The sequence below is a fragment of the Ipomoea triloba genome, chromosome 13, assembly GCF_003576645.1.
Source record: "Ipomoea triloba cultivar NCNSP0323 chromosome 13, ASM357664v1".
In the NCBI taxonomy this organism is placed as follows: Eukaryota; Viridiplantae; Streptophyta; class Magnoliopsida; order Solanales; family Convolvulaceae; genus Ipomoea; species Ipomoea triloba.
Genome location: NC_044928.1, coordinates 22930103 through 22954410, shown reverse-complemented (window position 1 = coordinate 22954410; position 24308 = coordinate 22930103). Strand labels below are relative to the sequence as shown.

The window sequence follows — 24308 nt, the reverse complement described above, 5'->3', positions numbered from 1 at the left end:
TGTAGGACACGCATGTGGTTGAGGAGGACGGGATGTTGTGATTCGTGCAATTATCCATGACATGCGACCTTGGGATAATTAGTATAAAAGCGGGGGCGGTGTTTGTTCCAAACCATCATCATCAGCTCTTCTTCTTCTCTTGAGTATTGAGCCCTATCAACCCAATACATTTTTCATACCCTTTACCCGATATCAAATCAGTTTTATAGTGGGTTCGGTCTATTAAAAACTATTGATTACTATCTATTTCAAAACATGCCATCAAACTCCAAAAAACAATTAGGGGTTGAAGTGGAACAAACAAACATGTTGTGCATTGATACAAATCAAACTAAATTGTCTTTGTTGTCCTCTATTGAGATAACATAACAACAGGGCGGCCTATTTCCTGAACAAATCATACAAGTATCTGTTATTTAACAACTTACAAGCACCCACTAACAAAAATTGCTTACAATAAAAGTTTCTGTCTACAAATGCTATCTACACATCACAGCACACCACAGATTATCTGCACTGAAGAATAAATGGCATTCTGTGTATGTTACATCATATGACAGCAGGGGTTCGGGGATCTTCCGAAGAAGGTTGCAATGAGCGAATTTTTATATCATACCTTCTATGCGTTGCGGTTTCATCTGGAATTGTGGAGTCTAATTCATCAGCTACAAGCGGGTAAGCAACATCATTATCGTAAGCAGTTCCAACATGGTTGCCACATTTTCGACACAAAAGTTTTGTCCTCCTTGGGAAGAAACCCCAGGAGTGCTTGGAAACGAAGTAGGGCATACATCGCACTTCTTTAACCTGCGTAAATCTGCTTTCGTCAATGTATAAGAAAGATATGATCCCTTTCTTGATGCATTTGTTGTACTTGGAACCAATGGTAGAGGTATTGCGACTAGAAGAGCAAAGATTTAACTCATATCCACAACACCCGCAACTGTTTGAACAAAAATGACTTTAAGCATAAAGAACAGCGCAAAATCAATGACGCGACTTGCAATACATTGAATCAGTGGTAGCAACATTTTAGTGCAAAAAGTAAGATTGAATTTGAACATCCACAAAAACTCATAACTGTATTGGCAAATGAAACAATTATTGCACAAAGCATCAAACTTTAGGCAAATTATTCCATGGACCCTAGTCCAAAAATATTCAGATTATGTATCTGCAATTAACATATTATGTGCCTACATTTAACAAATTATGTACCAATAAATAAATTGAAGGCACATAATATGTTAACTGCATGTACATAATTTATTACAAACACATAATACACTAATTGCATATACATAATATGTTAACTGTAGTAGGCACACAATTTATTAACTGAAGGTACATGATATGTTAATTACAGGCACATAATCTGAATGTCATTTTGGATCAAGTCCAGTGGTCCACAATACATGGTGGACCATGGTCCATGGTATAACAATTGCAAACTTCATCAGCAGCCTAATAAAAAATGATTTAGTTGCGCATTTGTGAAATATTATACAATATTTCCATTCAAGCAAAATTATTTAACACACAATTCATTGAAGGATTTGTTGGATTAGTTAATGATTTGAAAGGATTTATTTAACACACAATCCATTGAAGGATTTGATGGATTAGTTAATGATTTGAAAGGATCCATTTTGACATTAAAGCTTGTTGGTTTTCCGACTCATTCAAGAAAACACATTCTGTAAAGCAACATCCTGAATTGACAATATTTTTAAAATGTCCCTTCCATGGGATAATATTTACATCTCTATTGCTACCTTTTGGGAACAGTCTATTTATATGTGTCTATGTATAGGGAAATAAGATGAAAGAGGACTTATGCATAAGTTTCCTAGAATTTCACATTTTAAAATATTAAACAGAAGAAGAATGATTCAGATGTTGATAGTTTTAGTGACTGGACTGAAGGAAATTGGAAAACACTGAGCCTTAATGGTATCAACATTTAAAAGTTTCAACAGCTCATGATGGCAACCAGTAACATGGAAACCAAAATGAATGGTTTCACCAATTAGTAGTTCGGAGGTTTTGAGTGTTTCTGATGTGTGAACATAAACACAGGAATAAAGTAAAAAAGAAGATCAGTAAAGCGTGACACGTCAGGTTTCATGATGCTTAGCTTATACAATTCTTACAGAGAAAATTAGAAACAGCAACATAAAGGTAAAGAAGTACAAAATATATTAAAAGAAACAAGTAGAGAAACAATGGATTTTGGCAAAAATGAAATAAAGTAACTACTCCATATTTAAGAGTGAAACAAATTGCAAAAGGCCAAGAGGAAGAAATAATCAATACATAATCCTATGTCTATTTGAAACAAACACAAAATTAGAAACTACCACTCCAACAGCAAAGGTGTATTTATTCTTTCCTATAGCTCTAGCCAGAACAACAAATATAATTGCCACTCTATCAACACCTGATTCACACAAAAGTAGGAAAGCTTAATCAAAGGGATGGAGACAATCAAGTTTTATGATGATTAGTGTTATGGATTGAAATAATCCATCAACACGATTAGCATAAAATTAGGGAATAGAAATAGCATAATTATTGTTCTTACTTAATTTATAGATTCTATGAGACTATAAATAAAAGACTTTTCCCTAAGGCAAAGGTATCCAATGATCTTTCTAAGTTTATAGCTCTTGGAGTTGGATAGAAAATACTTCTGTTGGAGGGTGCTTTCGTGGCAGCCCTTGTTGTTCTTCTTTTTCTCCCATATTTGGAATTCTAATTACTACTTTCTTCATTGGACATTCTGTCCTGTCTCTTTACTCATAACACAATTTAATCCAAAATGCTCTGATCTTGTGGACATTTCACCAAAATTTACTCTTATGAATGTGAGGGCATTTGGGGTATTTTGAATTAAAGTTGGTCAATTTGGAAAAGTTGGAAGACTACATTTGATCAAATTATTAGTTGACGACTAAATATAAAACTAATTAACTCTAGGACATCAGCACTAAAGCCTTGACCACTTATTGTTGACCTTCTATTAGTGTTGGTTGAGTTCTAGTTGGCCAACATCCTGTTGGCCACTAACACTCAGCTGCTTAAGTGCTTGGCTTCCAATAAGCTAATTTAAGTTGTCTAAATTCTAGTAGGTTGGCCAACCCATTAGTCAATGTTCCTATTACAAGAGATTTGCTTCGCAAAAATGTCAGATCACAATCAATGGCATCAGCAAGCCAACTTTTGCCTTGCAAAAATGTCACTTCAGTATGAGCATTGACTCCAAAAACCTAAAAATAATATAGACAAATAAGTATGGCCCAGTTAATCCGTAATACTATCTTGTCTTGTACTACGTATAATCTAATAAAGGTTCATTGCCTAGAATCAACTCCTTTGACTGAGGAAGCATTTTTCACTCCCCACTTGTATATATACAAATCACAATACAAGGATATAGTGAAAGGGTATGGTTGGCTATCCCAAGGACAATGAATTTTCCCCACATTTTGTTTCAGTGTAAAACTGATAGTGTTTCTTTATCTTATTTTCATACCCAATTTAGATTGTAATTGCCCAAAATACCACCTCAAGTTTGCACAAGGGAGCGTTAGGCATTACCCTTAAAATGTTTACAAGGATAAGTGAATCAATGCAAAAGCTAGAAGGAGACTATTCTAAAGTGGAGAATTGACAAGAATAACACCTTTTGAATATGCCTGGACAAAAATGGGTATATTTTGAAGCCTGTACATTTTTAGGTAACTAGTTTAGGAAATGCATTCAAGCAAACTTTGCCAAAAACGCATTTAAAAAACATCTTCATGTTTTTTCATTTGGCTAAAATATTAAATCCTAGAAATACATCGTATTTTATATTTAGGATTTAGTTTTTTTTTTAGGCAAAATGCATTTACCAAATGTCTTTGACTAAAAAATTTCCCAAACCCCACACTATTCTTCCCTATTGCACTTGCCAAACAAAAAATGAAGCATGCTAGATAATTTCTAACACTATTGCTCGGAAAATGGGGTATTGTTAGAGTAAAGATACTGGACAAAATGTTCAATGAAGGAAGTTGTATTTAGAATTCCAAATATGGGAGAAAAAGAAGAACAGGCAAGGGTTACTGCAAAGGCACCCTCCAACAAAGTATTTTCTGCACAGCTCCAAGAGCTATAAACTTAGAATGATCATTCGATGCCTTTCTCCTAGGGAAAGGTCTCTTTTATTTATAGTCTCATAGAACATGTAAATTAAGCATAAAATCAGGGAATAGAAATAGCATAATTATAGATTCTATGAGACTAAATAAGAGACCTTTCCCTAGGAGAAAGGCATCCAATGATCATTCTAAGTTTATAGCTCTTGGAGCTGGGCAGAAAATACTTCTGTTGAAGGGTGACTTCGGGGTAGGTTTTTTTCTGTTCTTCTTTTTCTCCCATATTTGGAATTCTAAATACAATTTTCTTCATTGAACATTTTGTCATGTATCTTAACTCTAACAACACCCCATTATCCAAGCAATGATGTTCATCAGCCTAACAGCCAACAGGATGTGACCAAACCAAGCAACAAATTAAAGTCCTAATATTTAATCCCTCCTGCCAAATAGCATATTATTTCTCCCAAGTAACCCTCAATCAATGCGGACTATGAAGCATACCAGGGTTGACACAGAAAAAAAAAATTCTATTTGTAATTAACCAAAATAGTTAGAAAAGTATACCCAACTGTTAAATAGAGGTTCTGCTGAAATAAAAGATACAATATATATCGTAATGAAATAAAAATCAGTACCTTCAGATAGAAAGAAGCATAAGATAGAATGAAATTAATGGAAAATGAAAAATAAATTAAGAAAAAAAAAAAGAAAAAAAAAAAAGGAGGATAGAGCATACCTATAAGTGACATCTCTCAGGGAAGAAGAGGCAAATGAGGGATTTTTCTGAAAATCAAGATGATGCCCTTTAGGAGTTTCCATATATGCATACATATACGCGCTTCTAGCTTCTCATTTGCAGTACTAGCGCAGCGATCAGTTAATGTAAAGAAGACTTTGTGGCTAATTACCCATCGTTTCCGGCGGAGTGGCTGGACTATGACGGCAAAATGCGGATGATCACCTTGCCCGTTCAAAGGGTAAAGTATTGGACTATTGGTCAAAGTGATCTTCGTTTAAAATGGGTAAAATCTAAGGGGAGTGTACTGTGACTTTGAAATTTTAAAAACTTTTAAAAGTTTGGAGGTATTCAATTCAAACTTTTAGAGAGTATTTAAAAGTCATGCAGTATTCGATCAAGATTTTTAAAGAGTTATTAGAAATCATGTGGTATTCAAAAAGTTTTGAATTTGTAAGGACTTTTAAATTTTAAAACTTCTGTAGATTTTTATATACTTTTCCTTCTCAAATATAAATAGTTGAAATTCAACCCCAAATCCCAAGATTTCAAAATTTTCTTTCTACTGAAGTTTTTTTTTCCTCTTTCTATTTAAACTCTATTTTTTTTCTCCTTATTTAAAAATTTTAAACTTTATAAACCTTATACCTAAATTCAATAAATTATTTTTTCTTTCATTGTCCTATATTTTCTACATACCTAAACTCTACCAAATTTTTTTCTCTCTCCTAAACTTTACAATCTTCCTCTAAAAATTCAAAATAATATTATTTTTATTTAATTGTTGCTTGTATATTTTGATTTTTTTTTCTATGAACTTTTTATCCCTTTCTAAACTTTTTCTCCTAAATACATGAACAGAGTAAATTTTTTTATTTATCACCGTCAACTTTACTATATGTTTCATAATATTCATATGTTTATTCGTAATATATTTTTTCTTTTTTTTTAACAACATACTATTACGAATAGTGAACTATTTTTCGCAATAGCAATTTGAGGCTACAAAGAGAAGCACATTGTTGTTGTTAGCAGTCCCATATTGTTATTGCAAATAATAGTTCTTTGCTTGATACCTAGCAGTATATCAAATATAATTTTTATATATATTATTAATTTTTTTTTCTTTTATGCAACTAGTAATTATATTTTTTTTAAATATTAATTTCTCAAGAAAAAGTAATTATATTTTTAAATATTTTATTTGAACAATTCTATAACTATAAATTTTAGTGTTTAATATTGTTATGAATTGCTTATGAAAGTTTGTTAAGGATGTATTCAATTTAGAATTTTAATGACTTTTGTAGACTTTTAAAAAAAAAAAGTTGATAAAAGTTTATGCAAGTTTTTTATACAGACTTTTATAGAGTCTTACAAAGTTTTGAACGACTCTATGAAAGTCAATAAAAGTTTATTAAAATCTATCATTTTAAAAGTTTTTAAAAATCTACAAAAGTCATGATTGAATACACCCCCGTAACTCTTTATTTTTTTGTTTATTTTCTTTATTACTTTCTACTTATTTTTAAATTTGATTTTTTGTGTTTAATAGTACTTTTAATGTAGTTTCTAAATATATAAATTTTATATATTAATACTAAACTTAATATTATGAAAAAATGAGTTAAAAATGACTTCAGTCAAACCTCGTTAACCTAACCAAACACATAAAATGGGACGGAGGAAGTACGTATTAATTTGAACAGTATACTATGATCCATCTAAATTAATTTATCTTTGATAACTAAGGGTGTGTTTAGAAATTAGGAAAATGAGTTATTTAAAAAAAATTAATTTTAGTGTTTGGTTCATTTTTCATAAAATGAGTACAATTGTATAATTCATTAGTGTATTTAAAAAAAAAAAAAGCACAAATGTATATTTCTAGCCTCTGGAATTGGAAACCATATGAGATCTAGTTTCGGGAAATCAGAGCTTTGGTTTTCATCAGAAATTGGAGCTCTGGCTTTGGCACAGGTCACTAGAAACCAATTTTCGGCGGTGGGCAAAAAGGTAAAGAAGTTGCAGTTTCTCTTTGGTAGGAAGAAGATGAATAAGTCAAGTTATGAAAGATGAAGAAGCCACGCAAGAGAGGAAATGTGAATCCTGGAAAATTGACTTTGTTTTTCCTTTGACCGAAAATCAATTTACGTTGACTCTCATTTTCCTCCTGCCAAACACTATAAATCCAGAAACCCAGCCTAAGATCAGAGTGCAAGGTTTACAAAGTGCATATTCTCGAGTGATTTAAAATGTGCATGTTCATGTACAAAGTTTGACTGAAATTATTTACAATTTAATTGTTTTTTATAATATTAAGTTTAGTATTGGACGATAAATAATGTTATTGGGATATCGTTATGAATATAGTAAGTAGTAAGCAAAGAGTATAAACGATTATATTGGTATGGTTCTTGGTACAATATTTGAGCTTGTCCACTATGCTTGTCATAGAGGCACAATATTTATACTAGCTAATTAATATGGTCAAATAAGTGCAACTGCTCCATACAAGTACAACGACTTTATAATAATTGAAACACTCTCCTCAATAAGTGCAATGAGACCTTTATAATTGTTGTGCACGGCTCCTTCATAAAGGCGTTACTCTATGTGGCCCTGCATTTAAGTGTCTAGGTTATCGTTGAGTTTGATTGGCCTTATTGCTCTCATCAAAAGCTTGCGTATTTTCGAGTGCGGGTCGAATTAGATAAACTTATCCAATTATTTTGTCGCCACTCATACTTCGTCAGCACAATGCCTCAACCATTTTAGACTTCAGGTTGGGCTTTGCCCGAGTCCTGAGCTCAGTCTACTCGGGGTCTGACTCCTATATGTGTAACAATAATAATAAAAGTAATTAAAAAAACAACACACAAAAAGGTGGTGAGTTGTTGCAGAGGTCACCTCGACCAGCGCATGGCCGAGGACCATCCTTGGCCATGGGGTTATAAGGCTTTGCAAAACATGAGATCAAGTCTATCCTAGGCTACTTCAGTTACATACGTCTCAATTGCAAAGCAAGCAGTCAAGTCCATCCTTAACTACTTTGGCAAGGTAAGTACATCGATCGCAAACTCCTCGACATCGAGTTGGGACATGTTTTAGTGTTGTCATATATTGAATATTTATCCAAGTCAAACAACTAATGGGCAAACAAGTCAAAATTAGCTAATAAGCTAACTATGTTACTAAATATAACCATAATATATGTACCTAAAAAGAACAATGTAATAGATAACTATCTTATCATGAGTTTTGTTATTCATCTGCTCACTTGCATACCAATAAGAAAAGCAGAGTTATCAGAATAACTAATTTTATGAATTATATGCTTATGGAACTATTTTGACGTGAGAATTTTAACCAAGTTACTAGAGGACCAACTTTGTTGCTTTGCAACTGCATTATTCAAATTTATCATTTTTCTCTCTACTTGATAATATCCCAAATGAAATATCAAACTCCGTATATAATTTAAGCTCATCATCTCCAAATTACGATTACATATGTATGACTCACTAAGAAACCGCAGACAATAAATTTCGCACATCTCAATTCTCAAGTATCATAAAATCTTTTGCAGGGGTGAAGGGGGATAAGTTAACCTATAGGAAATTAAACAAGTAAAAAAAAGGTTCTTTTTTGTTACTCTTTCCTATGTATTTTATAGTCACCTATTTTGCTACAAGGTTAGATGCCTCCTCATCCATGAATGCTTGGACATATTACACTTTATCCTCTAACTTCTCACTTACAAGGGGAAGAAGCTCCATCTTATTCCTGGGGGTGTGTGGTGTTCGGGGAGTGCGTGGTGTCCGAGGTGTTCCAGGCAGCTGTTGCGAGAGCATGTGCCTCACATACCCGTAGAATGTACACCCGATGAGAGTCACCCCGCATCCAAAAGCATTCAGCGCTGAAATCGGGTTCTGGAAAATCAGCCATGAAAAAGTTACAGCAACTGCGACCTGTAAAAGTTTCGGATATCAGAAAAGATGGAGCGAAAGGGGGCACCAATACTTTTATGTATAGAACTTAGATATTGTTAAAATTTCTTGGCTAGTCTAGATATCACATGAATTTCGATAAGGCATTTGCATAACATGAATATTATGCTTCTTATCAAGAGATAACAAGTAACAGGTAATGCAGAAACTTATTATTTCTATTCACGCAGTTCATATCAGATGTTTTGCTATTTATGCCTTAGTTCACAAGTCACAATTGTAAGAGGATTGAGGACAAGAATATTGCTATCAAAAGACAATGCCGATGGCTGAATGACATCTATGGCTTTGGAGGTATGAATTGGATGAGGAAAGAAAGATACCATTTGCGGGTAGTGGACAATCTTTTTAAGAATAGTAAAGAGAACTTCGACTATCGAGGACACATGATAAATTCTATTCCACCCATAAACATGATGGTTGGTTTGATCAAAGGTTCATATACATGGATTGTTGCAAGGTCAGGACAGACAGCAAACTCCCTCCCTGCCCCCTCCCCCTCCAACCCTAAGATTATGGATGAGTTTTAATACCCAATTTAGTCCTTAACTATAGTGATTTTTCTTAATTTAGTCCTAAACGTCGTTTTGTGCTTAAATAGGTCCTGAACTTCGATAGTTTTACCTAATTGAGTCCTCGGTTATCAGAATCAAGGACTAAATCGACAAAAACCACTTCAGTTGATAACTAAATAGGTAAAACTACTATAGTCGAGAACTAAATTGGATATTAATAGAGGAGAAATTACCAAGCTGTCTTAATAGAGGACTCAATTAGGTAAAACCATTAAAGTCAAGGACCCAATTAAGCACAAATGACGTTTTAGGACTAAATCGAGAAAAACCATTATAGTCAATGACTAAATTGAGTATTAACTTGATTATGGATTGTTATTCACCAACACTGCAGGTAAATAAAACAACACTAGATGATAAAGATCATCACTGCATATTTGAACATATTAAACACAAACAAGAAATCCATGCCATCAAAACGAGCGGTTTTTGTAACAACTCTGTTGGCCAAAGAGCAAAACTCAAAGGACTACAATATGATAGAAGGGACAGACTACCACTCACCTTAAGGTTTCCAGCAACATTGAAAGTGACGGCAGTAGTGGAATGGATGACGTAGAAAATAGAGAAGTTAAGGCAAAATGCCAAGAGTCCAGAGCCAAATATAATAATAAATGGCGAGAGAAGAGATGGAGAAGTATGCAACCATTCCACCACTCCAGGTCCCTCCAATAGTAAAGCTGGTCCAGCCAAGATCATAGTTGCAAAAGGTGCCATGTAATATACTGTGTTTATGCTACAAAAGAATATTGGACAATAGAAATAAGAGGACAAATGAGATGCAAGTGTCTAAAACTTCAAATATTTAATTTAATTTCAATAAACTTGTCCTGCAAATTAAGCTAAACAAGACAATACCATCCTAGAAAGCATATTTCTGGCAACAAATTAGGAAACCAGTACGAGGAAAGGAAGATGCAATCCACAGTATGGTCTTAACCTTTAAATTGTGCTACTTAGCCTTGAATGCCAATAAAAATAAACCAAAAATAAAATATTTTTAGCCACGGTCAAGGGTCACAAATGTAACCAGTCATCAAGGGTCAAAACACTATGAAAGCAAACCTTAACCAGATGGGGTTGCTATCCAACAAAGGTCTCCGTTTCTTTATCCTTTAGAGTTGGGACTTGGGAGCAAGAGGTTGGTCAACCAACTATTAGGTGAAGAATGGGGTAAAACATGAAGAATTGGTGCAGGTGGAAATGTGGAATGTGTGATCCTTCCAAGACAAAGAAATTCACTGGGGCACTAGAGCCTAACACTTGCCAAAAACAAGAGAATAATAGAAAAAGAGACGCAACTAGCTTCAAGAAGAATAAGTGTGTTGGAAGTTGGATGATTATGCCAAAGGCTACAAGTGTACTTATATAGGAAATACTAATCCTAGGGATGTCAATCGGGCCAGACCGTTTGGTTTTGGGCTAACCCTATTAGGCTGTAAGGCTTATTGGTTCGGACTAATCGGTTCCTTTGTTTTTTGTTTTTTTTTGTCAGGTTTAAAATTCTTGGTCCTAACCCTAAAACCTCGGGCAGCCGGGGCTTATCGGGTGGACTCAACTAAAACTTTTGACATTTTTAAATTAATATTCTAAACTTTCAATTTTAATAAATTGGTGCATTTACACTAATAAATATAAACTTATACATCATTCAATTAATCCAAACTTCCATTTCCAAATTCCAACTAAAAATAATTAATATATTTTCACTATAATATAATAATCATAAAAAAATTATTTTGTAATAATATATATATATATATATATATATATATATATATATATATATATATATATATATTGTTTACAAATTTAATAAAAAAATACTAAAGATGAACTTACATATAAGTATATAAACTTAATGTATATATATTGTTCCACATCACTTGTGAAACAAAGAATAGCCTTAAGTGGCTTGAGCTATTGGGCTAGCCAACTCAAGCCATCGAGCTTATCAGGTTGATTTTTTATTGAGTTATATTTTTTTGGCACTAACCCTTAAATTTTTCGGTCTTATCGGGCCCGTCAATCAGATAGGTTTCGGACTAAGATTGACATCCCTAAGTAATCCTAATCCTACTAGAATAAAAAGAGAAATTTTAATTTAGAAAATAAACAAACTGCTATTAGTAATTACTATTAATGAAAATTTCATAATTTTGTGTTTCCAAATCTAAAAGGAAAGAACCAAAAGTATACCTAATCATTGTAAGACACTAGCAGTACAGTATAGATCCCCTTTATGATCTTGGTTTTCCCATCTTGCTATAAATCTTGATGAATTAAAGAAAATATAGAGGTTATAGGTACAATATGATTATATTAAGTATGAGAACAGGTAATAAAATCATAATGCAAATTGGACTTAAAGGAAGTGAAATAAAAGTGAGTAGGGGATGAATGTTGAGTAGCTAAAATGGAGAGGGGTAGTACATATTGGTATATAAATAAGAAAATAGATTAAAACTCTCTTCTTCTTTTTTCATATAATGTGTCAACTTCAGCAACAAAAAAAAAAAAGAATAAAATAAAAATGGAGATGATTTCACCAGAACACAACATAAACAGTAAATTGCATACTGATAAAAGCTAAATTTATTCACCCAAAACTGCTATTTGCTAGGTTATCTGGTTCTACAAAATGGGAATCAAAATTCTTTCGGTTTGGCAATCAGCAAGCAAACTTTGACCACTTGGTCTATGCTAATTTACATCATATTTTATATGCTTTTAAAACAATGCACTCACCCATTGACAATTAGGCTACTCGTTCATCCTTGGCAAACCCTTTTTGAAAATAAACCTGAGCGCATCTTCCATCCCTAGAATCAACATGGTGTGAGGCCTAGCACACTAGGTCCAAATTTTCATTCACCACATACTTTATCGATAGTTTATTGAGGAGGATTTAAGGGCATTTGTTATTTACTAAAGGGCCAATATCATGTGCCAATCCAATGGTATAACTCTATATTTTTAACTACAATTGGGTAGCCTCATGCAAATGCTAACAATTTACACCAATGCTGGTAGTTTACTCTTGAGGTATAAAAGGGAACAGAGGAAGTGCATTCTAAGTCCCCTCAATGAAATATGCTCTAATTTTACTTTGAACAATAAAACCAAGAAAGAAGAGAAGAACAAAAAGACAAATTCCTCATTGTGTGCATGAGAGAGAAGGGGTTACCTGTCAAATTTGTACCCATGGAGCAGAGATTCTGCAAGGATAGTCTTTGTAGAAGTAGCAAGACAGCCAAATAAGGCAGCAGAAAATCCAAACGCATTGAAACTAAGCTCTGTGATAGATGTAAGAAGAATTCCTCCAACAATAGGAACCAAAGAAGCCCAAATTTGCCAATCAAAGTGCTTACCCCAAACCAGCCACTGCAAAATGACTATTGAAATACAAGATAATCAATGTCAATATGCAGGTCAAAAAGGAAGGATTAGAATCAGTTTTTAAGTCATTAACTTCATGGAACTAAAACTATTTAGAGCTGCACAACATCGCATATTGGTAATAGCTAATAATTGCATGATCCAACATTATTGATTTAAAAAAACATGTAGGTAGCCAAAAGTTCACCTGTAGTTGCAGGGGTAAATGACTTTATGGTTTGCATAAAAGAAACAGGAATATAGCGCAGGCTGACATTTCCCAACACTATGTTTATACAAAATACAAATGACATGGGGAAAATCCTCTTCCAGCGATCTTCGGGGTCAACTACAATTAGAGGCTTGACCTTTAACACTTTAATCACCAGGTAGGCACCAATAGCTGAGCATATAAAGTGAATGCAAGACACCGTCAAAGGGAACTTGAAGTCCAATTTCTGTTCAAAAACAAATAGAACAAAGGGTCCACCAAGAACACTATGAGTTTTGCAGTAGAGAACACCAATAAAAACACAATAATGCCTACGAAAGGCAACATACAAAACAATTGCAGCAAGATTAGTAGATAATCAATCTAGTACCAGCAACGGCAACAAGTATGCTTTTCTATATTTAAAAAAAAAAAAAAAGATTTCAGATTTCACAATGTTAATAGGGTTCATAAAGTTGCATTATAAAATAGCTTCATTACAAGTAATTCTTGGACTATAAAGGGGAAAGAAAATGATACTATACAAATTTAAACTGTGTAAAGGAGCTTCACCAGTCTAATAATGTGCAAGCTTACACTTCAAAGTTCAAATATATGAATACAAAAGCCAACATAAGCAACAACTCCAGCAAGGTTAGTAGTTAACACCATAGTACTGAGAAACACGCTTTTTCTTAAAAATGGATCTCGGATTCGATCATATTAGTGCGGTTCACCAAAGCAGTATAAAGTGGAAAGAAAATGATAATAAACTTAAACTTGGAAAAGGAGCTGAGCTTCACCAATCCAGTTCAGAAATGCGCAAACTTACAATTGAATAACATATCCGGGAAGAAATTTAGAATCAGGAAGATCCAAAACGGGAGGGGGAAATCAAAGAGAGAAGAGCAGACCTGGAAGATCCATTTGTTGGTGATAATAACGGTGACATTGAAAGCCCACCACTGAAGAATAGCAAATAGGGATCGAATCATAGCCCAATCGCATAACCTCTTCCTGCCCTCCTCCATTGCCGGATCTGCTTGGTCAAACAGTCAATTGAATGAAGAGAGTAGGGAGGAGGGCATGTAAAGAGAGAGAGAAAGAGAGGAGAAAGAAGAAGAAGAAGAAGAAGAAGAGATGGTGAGGTATAGCGTGGTGGGAAGCCCCAAAACCAAACCCATTTGACAGTGAAAATGATTTCTGCGTTTAAGTACGAACCCCGTTGGCTTTCCCTCGTTTTTAGGGACCGGAACCTAGTATACTATTCTACTTTTTTTCTTTTCCTAGATTCCGTCTTTATTTCATTTGCCTGCCTGGATTCAAGATTGATTTTTATTTTGAAAGCATTTTGTAGTTACAAAAGTTAAAATTAAAAAAGTGAAAAATTATTTTATATTTAATTATTTTTTAATTTAAGAAAGTTGTTAAAGAGAATCTTTAATTTAGCTAAGTAACTTATAATACAATGATGATTCTGTGATTTTCCTTATATTACATTGTAATAGGATCTAGTACACACAAAAAAAAATATTAAAGCGAATCAAAGAAAATCTTACCTACCTGGATGTAAGATTTTTTTTTTCAATGATTGAGAAATCTACCAAATTTACTTAATTACGTATTTATTTTGTTTGACATCATATTTTTGTATTTTGCATATTCTTGTTAGACTGTAAATTTGTTGGCACATGGTTTATTAATTTAAAAGTGATTTACTAAACTCTCAATTATTTGTTATGTTTTTTAAAATGTTTGTATATTGTAAGCATATGTTATAATTTTTTTTAAAAAAATATATTCAAAAAGCTTTAACAAACCAAATATCTTAATTAATTTTTCAGGTAATTTAATATTTATGTTTATTGAGTATTTTAACTTAAAATTGATACATGACCTTCCCTTCTAAATTAATTATTATATTCTTCAACTTCCATTTGTGTATGTTCATTTAATTTAAATCTTTATATGCAACAACTATTCAAAATTTACATTCTTTATATGCGTTATTTCTATACAACAACTTTCGTGTATGTTCTGTTGAATTCTTTATATGCAGAACTCTTCAAAATTTACATTCTTTATATGCAACAACTCTAATAATTTGTGAATTAATTTGTCAATAATAATAATAATAATAACAACAACAACAACAATAACGGCCATTTTGGACTTTATACTGCTTATTTCCTCTCAATTCCCATGTATACCAAACATTGAAATTGAAATTCACAGTAATTTTATTCCTGCAAACCAAACACTGGAATTTAAACTCCACTTTATTCCTGCATTATTATTTAATTTTCACATGGAATTGTAATTCTTTTCCCACCTAATTCTTTACTTCTAACCAAACGCCCTGTAAATGTGGAAAAATTATTCTCATGTTTGATGCAATCTTTGACTTAGAAAAATTTAGGTCAATGGAAATCACATTTCATGATATCAAGAAAAGTAAATCGACCTAAGGGGGTGTGATAAATCAAACAAAGAGGGGAAGAAATTAAAAGAGACATGGTAGATTTATTTGTTGGGGATAATAATAATAGTGACACTTAGTCATGAGTTATACGCAATAGTATGCTATAACTGCACCTAACAATGTAGTGGATTACAATTAGTCTTTAGTCACAATTACTATGTGATATGTTCCTTCTACTATACACTATTCTAATCACATGAAGACATAGTTGAACTAGTTAAAGTGCTCACTGGCATAATCATATTACCATATTAAATAGTTATAACATGAAATTATTTTACTTTGTGTAAGATATTCTTTTTTCATGAGATTATTGAATAATAAAAATTATTCGTTGTGTAATTGCTAAGTGTTTATTCTTTATTGAATGTGATATATGATTAATCAATCATGATTAGAATTTAGGGAATAGATAAAATGTGATAAATGAACAATCCTAATCCACATTGCCGTCTAGCACATTAGATGTATATATAACTATTAACTACTGTGTTTTCTTAAGTTACAAGATTGAATAAAACAATTGTAGAAGTAATGAGTAATATAATGGCCATGCACGTGACTAGTTGTTCGTTAATCATCTTTTAGTACGTTATGAACTTACTCTTTAACAACTATCTACTTGTTTACCATTCATATGCATGGAATAAATAATACTCCGTATAATAATATAGAGCTCATCACATCCCTCCAAATCAATTATAGATAAGATGACGTATAAGTTTTTATAAAATTCTAAAATCCAAATAGGATTTCTATATATAACTTGAAACATTTTAATGCATGCATTTGTTAATTAATTTTTCATTACTTGTATCGTATAATTTAAAAAAAAAAAAACTCATAGCTTCTACCCAAATATGTTGATTTCCAGCAGTGATGTGTTTAGAGCGAAACACGTCTTGTGATCATAGCCGATAAAGGATCACAATGAGGTAAATCAATCTAGGCCGATTTTCACAACTGACTGGCTTAAACTTAGAAGGCCAAATGGCAACTCCCTTAAAGGAATTAAACGTGAGATGTTAAAATATGAAAATTATAATGTATTTATAAGTACATAACTTAAAATTAAATTAAGTAGAAATATTATATGGAGTAATAAATAAATAAATATCAATAAATAGTATTTATTAAAAAAAAAAAAAAAAAGGTGTCCATGATGTGTATGTGCCTATGTGTAGTATTGACTCAACAATTAACATACACATCTAAAACAAGTAAGCTGCCAATAAAATTTTATGCCAACTTTTCAATAACTTACGGCGACTAGTACGTACTTTTGCAGCATAAAGAATGGTACGTAGTTTGGCACTTTCATGCTTATGCCACATCTAATGCACATGCCATTGGAAGTGATCAAAACTTGGGCGGAGATTTCAAACCTCAATCATATCAATTAAACTATTTTGTATGCATACATCAACTTTTAATTTCTTTATAAATACAACATTAAGTATCAGTCAAGTATCTTGTGCTCAGATGTCATATAGTGACCTCCTCCATGTGGAAGCGTATGAGTTCGAGTCTCAATGGAAGTGGAGGATGTAGTAGGGTAAATTGTATTAAAAAAAAACATTAAGAATCAGTTCAAAATATTCTATGATACCAATATGCTTGGTGAATAAATTTTCCATTGTTATTTAGATGTTGTTTGTTTGGTACCCGTGCGATGCACGGAATGGATTTGCTATAATATTTTAAGTATATAGTGCAATTGAAAAGATGGTTCGGATCGATTATGTTTTGTGATGTTATTTTTGCATGAATTTGACCAAATAATTGTTGAATTAATAGCTAATGTGTATATGTAAGCATCCAGTGCTGGAACTTTGGGGATTTTATATATTAGTGTTTGGGATTTGTATAACTTGGGCAAATTTTCTCTTTGAAAAAAAATATAATATCACCCGTTCGGATTATACATTATTGAAAATTTCTTTGTAGACGACATTGGTAGTACTAACATAATCTTGTCCATCATCGTCTAGCGCTAACACCTTCAGGCTACCAGGATGTGTGACTCAGGAAAAAGTCACGTACAATTGACCGTGATTAAACACCGATTTGCCCAACATGAGTTAGTGTTTGGCTCTGGTTTGTTGATAGTCATGGCATATGCGAACATCAATGGGATTTTTGTTTACGCTGAAACTTGAAACGCGTACCGTTGCGACGACCAAGATGGTGGTCTATGTTCCGCAATAACATAACATGTGCACCAACCTTTAATGTCAATGAATGATTAGGGGGTCCAAATAATCTCAATTTAGAAATTCATGAATGTTTACACTTTTGTTAGATTTTCACCGTCTGATTCTGCCTTACACAAACAGTTACAACTTAAATATGTTCGTCCTTCTATATTGTTCATGTCGCACATGTATTGATTAATTTGATAATAAAATCAAATAAGTACATAATAATTAACAAATTGATTGGAGTAAATCAATAATTTAAAACAACAAATAAATCAAAATTTCAAAATTTATATAATAAAATGTAAAGGTTATAAAAAATAATTTGAGTTTGAGTTATATTACCATTCATAGGCATATTAATAGGTGTTTGGAGAGTAAACCATAAATCTACCGCACAATGCTTCACTACTGGTCATTGCAATTATTTATACCCGAGAGAAGAAAATTAAGATTTGCATTTTATTTAAATAAAATAGTTAGGAACGCTATTAAGATAACAAAGTTGCTTACAATTAACCAGCTTGGTTGGCGTGAGTGGCTCGGCACTCTTGCCCCTTAAGAGGAGGTCGGGAGTTCGATCCCCCCCTTGTATGGAGAAACCAATATACCTAGCACTTTGCCCCTTAATTGGGTCGGGCCTGTGCTGTAGATTATTTTTATACTTACTCACCTGACACTAAGATTGCCACTATACAAGTGTTGATAACATCTACTTATAATCTTTCTTCTAATACATCAAATGGATGTAAAAACTGCATTTTCCAATGGCAATATAGAAGAAAAAATTTACATGGAACAACCTCCGGGTTTTGCAATTCCTGGTCAAGACGATAAGGTGTGTAAGTTAAAAAATCTTTATATGGACTAAAACAAACTCCAAAGCAGTATGAGAAATTCCACAGTACCATTGTCAATTTTGGTTTTGTAGTTAACAAATTTGATGCATGTGTGTAATCCAAAATGATTGGATCTAACAATGTTATGTTATAATAATATGCTTATATGTCGATGATATGCTAATACTTAGCACACACATAAATGCTATTATAGAGACTAAAAGATTTCTTACCTCTCAGTTTGAAATGGAACGAAATGAAAGATATGGGAGAAGCTCTTAGGTGTTAAAGTCGCAAAAACTGAGAATACATTTTAAAAGAAAAAAAAAAAAAGAACTCCATATGATCCTAGCATACATTTAAAAATTAAAAAAAAAAAAAAAAAGAACAATCGAATTGCCGTATCTAAGGGGGTGTATTCAATCATGACTTTCATAGAATTTTAAAGACTTTTATGAACTTTAAAAGTTTGGAGGTATTCAATTCAAACTTTTAAAGAGTATTTAGAAGTCATGCGGTATTCGATCAAGATTTTTAAAGAGTTTTTAAAAGTCATGTGATATTCAATTAAAACTTTTCAAGAATCTTTAAAAGTCATGTGGTATTCAAAAAGTTATGAATTTGTAACGACTTTTTAATTTTAGAACTTCTGTAGACTTTTATATACTTTTCCTTCTCAAATATAAATAGTTGAAATCCAACCCCAACCCCAAGATTTCAAAATTTTCTTTCTACCCAACACACTGAAGGTTTTTTTTTTTTTCTCTCTCTCTATTTTAAACTCTATTTTTTTTATCCTTATTTAAAATTTTAAACTTTATAAACCTTATACCTAAATTCAATAAATTATTTTTTCTTCATTATCCTATATTTTCTACATACCTAAACTCTACCAATTTTTTTCTCTCTCCTAAACTTTACAATCTTCCTCTAAAAATTCAAAATAATATTATTTTTATTTCATTGTTGCTTGTATATTTTGATTTTTTTTATGAACTTTTTATCCCTAACTTCTAAATTTTTTCTCCTAAATACATGAACATAGTAAATTTTAATGACTTCTGTAGACTTTTTAAAATAAAAAAGTTGATAAAAGTTTATGCAAGTTTTTTATACCGACTTTTATAGAGTATTACAAAGTTTTAAAAAGTTTTGAACGACTCTATAAAAGTCAATAAAACATTATTAAAATCTATCATTTTAAAAGTTTTTAAAAGTTTTTAAAAATCTACAAAAGTCATGATTGAATACACCCCCTAAAGGAGAGTCAGCTAAAATTATTGGTAGTTTAATGTTTTTTGATTACTTAAACTCGCCCTAATATAACATATGTTGTTAACAAATTGAGCCGGTATACCCATAATCCCAGCGCAGAGCACTAGAATGCTCTAAAGGTACAATAGACTAGGATTGAATTATGTTGGTTATCCTGCAGTTTTAGAGGGATTTTGTGACACCAACCAGGTAACTAATAATAATGCGGTATGTTGAATTAATGGATGTGTTCACTATGTGTGGAGTTGTTATATCATGGAAGTCTACTTAGCAAACTTACATTACACGATCCACTATGAAGTCATAGCTTTGGATTTAGCTGGACAAGACATAGCTTTAGATTTAGCTTTGGAATAGTCGATTAACCTATTCGATGTTGCTTTGTAGGGGATTATGTGTTGCTCAGAATAGTACGTATAAAGGGAAAATGAGACATACAAGTCAGACATGGATCTATTAAGCAACTAATAATCAATGGAATACTCGCTTTAGAGTACGTTATATCCGAAAGAAACTTAGCACATCCATTAACCAAAGGACTAAATACCAAAGGACTAAATCGAAAGTTAGTCCTAGAATCATTGAGGGGAATGGGCTTAAAGCCCGACAGGTGAAGAATCCTTTAAGGACTTTGTGGTCAAACAAAGCCAAGAAAAGACTCACATATGTACACGACTAGCTGTTATCATGACTTGTGTACTGAGTGAGGTTGAACATTTTGTTCTTAATGGATCCATAAGCCCAAGTTTGAGAATCCTGCTGAGACACATAGATAGATACACCTACTTGAGTGTGAAAGTTTGGTCACCTTCAGTGCAAAACTTTGGGTGGTCTTTCTAAAGCACTCTTGAGCATTCTGAGGAATATGCAAAACTTGCATGGTGCATAAGGTAAAGTATGTGTCATAGAGGTTCTAAGGGTTCAAGGTTATTTCACTCCTTAGATAAGGAAAACTATATTTCATTGTGTTGGTTCAGTCTTTAAATGCTAACATTGAAGCACTTAGCTTATATTGCTTAGAGTGAGGTTTTTCCTTAGTGTGGGATTGTAAGTAATGCAAAGAATCATTACTACTCCGTATTATTTAGAAACCATATTATAAAATTACTGTTAAAATAGTTTGACTCACCTAGTCAGAATGCCCTATTCCTTCGCCAACTTCTGGACTTCCCAACCTACTTTTTATAACCTTGTTACTGCACTATATATATTCCCGATTGGGAGAGCTACACAACTCTAAGCAAATTATGCAAGTTCTCCTCGTCATTATAACCAATAAACAGTGCCGGTTTAATCTGCACCAAGCAGCAAAACGCTTCAAGGGCAGTATCCGCGACATAGCGTATACAGGTTCTGCTGTCAGTTTCATGATGTCAATCTATTCTCAAACATACACTGGTTGGTGTCTATTTTCCAGTCTCTAGTTCGTGTTTATTCCAACAGATACAGAGTGTATATCATACGCGAAAATCTAAATCTACAATTAATTTAGGTTCAAATGATAAAAGAACAATATACAATATCCTTATTTCCCTTGAAATTCTTCTTTTAAGAGTTTAAACAAAACAGTTTTGATGATTTGTAATAGACAATTGACAACAGAACTAATGTTTACCCATGTAATCTTTTTTAATAAGAGCACATAAAAGGAAAATTTTTTAATCATGCAAGAACTATCTTATCCCAGCACATTAGTGAGCATCATTGTATTGGAGGATTTATTACTTATGTGCTAAACTCGTGCTTGCCCATTAAGATAAGATAAAACACAAGAGAAATTAAAACATGGTGACATCAATGCACATTAATGAATTCTACCAGGGCAGCTTAAATATGGACTTGGGGACAAAAAACCAAAGCATCATAATGCTACTATGCTAGTCTTCATAGAGAACACAAAATCAGTGTTTTCATTTTATACAGAAAAATTGCCTAATCAAACATGCTAAGCTTAGCAATAAAAACAAACCTTCCTGTCGGTGAATAATGTACACCAATGAAAACAAATGCATTGACAATAATGATTATGTAACTACTACAATCATAAAATGAAGTGTGGTTTACAGACCATTAGGTTGCCAGATCAGAGGAAAATCTTCCTCATAGCAAGACTGTTAGAAATTTTGAGAACTCATACCATTGAAAAAGAAGACCCTTCATTTCATCCATAATTCCAATATACTTACAGTTAGGCATTCCTCATCATAACTAAGCACAATTATTTACTAGTAAACAATGAAGAGAATGAACTATGGATATTCTAATACTCAATTCTAGGAAGATTGAAGAGAAAATTGCAAGCCATTTCAAAAACTAAAGGGACACTTAAAACCACTGAAAATCATACACATTTCACCTTATTTACTGCAGTAGTGCAGTGCCAAAATAACCCAAATCAATATAACAAAAACAAATAGAATAAATACTGACAAAGCACTAAGCCTAGATCAAGAAGAATCCATAACCATTCATCTTATATTACAGCACAGTTTAACAAAATAAAACAATTGGATATATCCAAAAATAAAACACATATTGATCAAAGCACACAAGCCCCAACCAAAAAGAATAAATAACGATTCACCTAATATTCAAGCACACAGTCAAAATAAGATTCACCCTACATTCAAGCACACAGTCAAAATTACCCCATTGATTATATGTAGAAAAAAAAAACAAAGGAACTCCAAAACACTGAACATCATTTCAAAAACTATAAAGAACACTTCAAAACATTGGGCATCATTTCACAGACTAAAAAGAACACTTAAAAGCATTGAATATCATTTCAAAAACTAAAAGAAGACTTAAAACTGAAAATCATACATAGTTCAGGTTATTTACTGAAAAGTGTCAAAATAACCCAATTCAATATTTCAAAAACAACGGGAACAATTAATGATCAAAGCACATAGGCCTCAATCAAATGGAATCCATAACAATTAACCTTATATTACAACACAATTTTTCAAAATAAAACAACTCAATATATCCAAAACTGAAACAGTTACTGATCAAAACACACAAGTCTCCACCAAAAAGAATAAATAAGGATTCACCTTATACTGAAGCACACTGTCAAAATAACCCGATTCACTAGATAAATAAATAAAAAAATTAAAAGGAAAAAAAACAATGGAACTCCCAAACCCACAAATAATTACAACATATTAACAGGACCTTATAAATCAATACTGGCACTAAGACAAAACCCATATACATAAAAATATACAATTGAATTAACCAACAGTATTTAAGTGAAAGATAAACCCCAAGAAATTAGAAGCATGAATTCAAAAGCCACACTACAAAGTATCAGGAGATCCAATAACTGTTACGCTCCATTTGAACTAAAAATAATTCTTGAAAAAAAAACAATAAAGAATAATTGAAAACAGTGAAAATAATTTTAAAAATCAAATTACCTTCGAAAATGATGAACATCACATCATTTCAAAAAAAAAAAAAAAAAACACCTCAAAACATTAAAAATCATTTCAAAAACTAAAAAGAACACTTAAACATTGAAAATCATTACAAAAACTAAGAGAAAATTTGAAACCACTATTATAAAGCATACACAATTCACCTTATTTACTAGTGTGTCAAAATAAACAAATTCAATCTATCAAAAACAAACGGAATAATCAATCATCAATGAATCCAAAGCCCCATCACAAGAAGAATCAATAAGAAATTCAAATTACAGCACAATGTGTCAGAATAACCCAATCCACTACATAAAAACAACTGGAACAATGATCTAAAAGATCCATAACAAATAACCTTATACATAACCTTATAATACAACACAATTTATCAAAACAAAACAATTCAATACATCCAAAGCAAATAGAACACTTTGATGTCAAAGCACACAAACCTACACCAAAAAAGAATAAATAACAATTCAATATAGAAGCACACTGTCAAAATAACCCAATTTCATTATATAAAAAAACAAAGGAACACCGAAATCCACAAATAATTACTACAAACTATCAGAACCCTATAAATCATTTATACTGCCACAGACAAAACCCATACACTAAACATCAAAAGAACAATAGAATTTACCAACAGTATTTAGGAAACCATTCGAAAATATAGTTCTCATTCACCATGCAAGATAGAGAACCCATCAGCTAGGTTTTATAAATCAAATACTGCCCTCTCAGAACCCTATAAATCATTTATAGGGCCACAGAGACAAAACTCATACACTAAACATCAAAGAACAATTGAATTTACCAACAGTATTTAGGAAACAATTCGAAAATATAGTTCTCATCCACCATGCAAGATAGAGAACCCATCAGCTGGGTTTTATAAATCAAATACTGCCACAGAGACAAAATCCATACACAATAAGATATACAATTGAATTTACCAACAGTATTTAGAATGGTACCATTCGAAAATATAGTTTTCATCCACCATCCAAAAGATGAGAACACAT

At 32.3% G+C, this 24308-nt stretch overlaps 2 protein-coding genes across 3 annotated transcripts; both read right to left on the bottom strand.

Annotated features, from left to right (window-relative positions):
* Positions 1–286: 286 nt before the first annotated feature.
* On the bottom strand, positions 287–5142 carry LOC116001668 (uncharacterized protein At4g08330, chloroplastic-like). 2 transcript variants are annotated; one of them, XM_031241568.1, is made up of 2 exons: positions 4882–5142; positions 287–961 (listed from the first exon to the last, which is right to left on the bottom strand). In XM_031241568.1, exons 1-2 carry the CDS (start codon positions 4974–4976, stop codon positions 550–552), a joined length of 507 nt encoding a protein of 168 aa, XP_031097428.1. In that variant the 5' UTR covers positions 4977–5142; the 3' UTR covers positions 287–549. The 2 variants fall into 2 exon arrangements, with proteins under 2 accessions (XP_031097428.1, XP_031097429.1); XM_031241569.1 differs by having other exon boundaries at positions 287–943; positions 4882–5141.
* Positions 5143–8329: 3187 nt separating this feature from the next.
* Positions 8330–14280, bottom strand: LOC116002926 (UDP-galactose transporter 1-like). The gene is made up of 5 exons (XM_031243117.1): positions 13970–14280; positions 13053–13302; positions 12654–12861; positions 9971–10202; positions 8330–8852 (listed from the first exon to the last, which is right to left on the bottom strand). Exons 1-5 carry the CDS (start codon positions 14084–14086, stop codon positions 8613–8615), a joined length of 1047 nt encoding a protein of 348 aa, XP_031098977.1. The 5' UTR covers positions 14087–14280; the 3' UTR covers positions 8330–8612.
* Positions 14281–24308: the final 10028 nt, after the last annotated feature.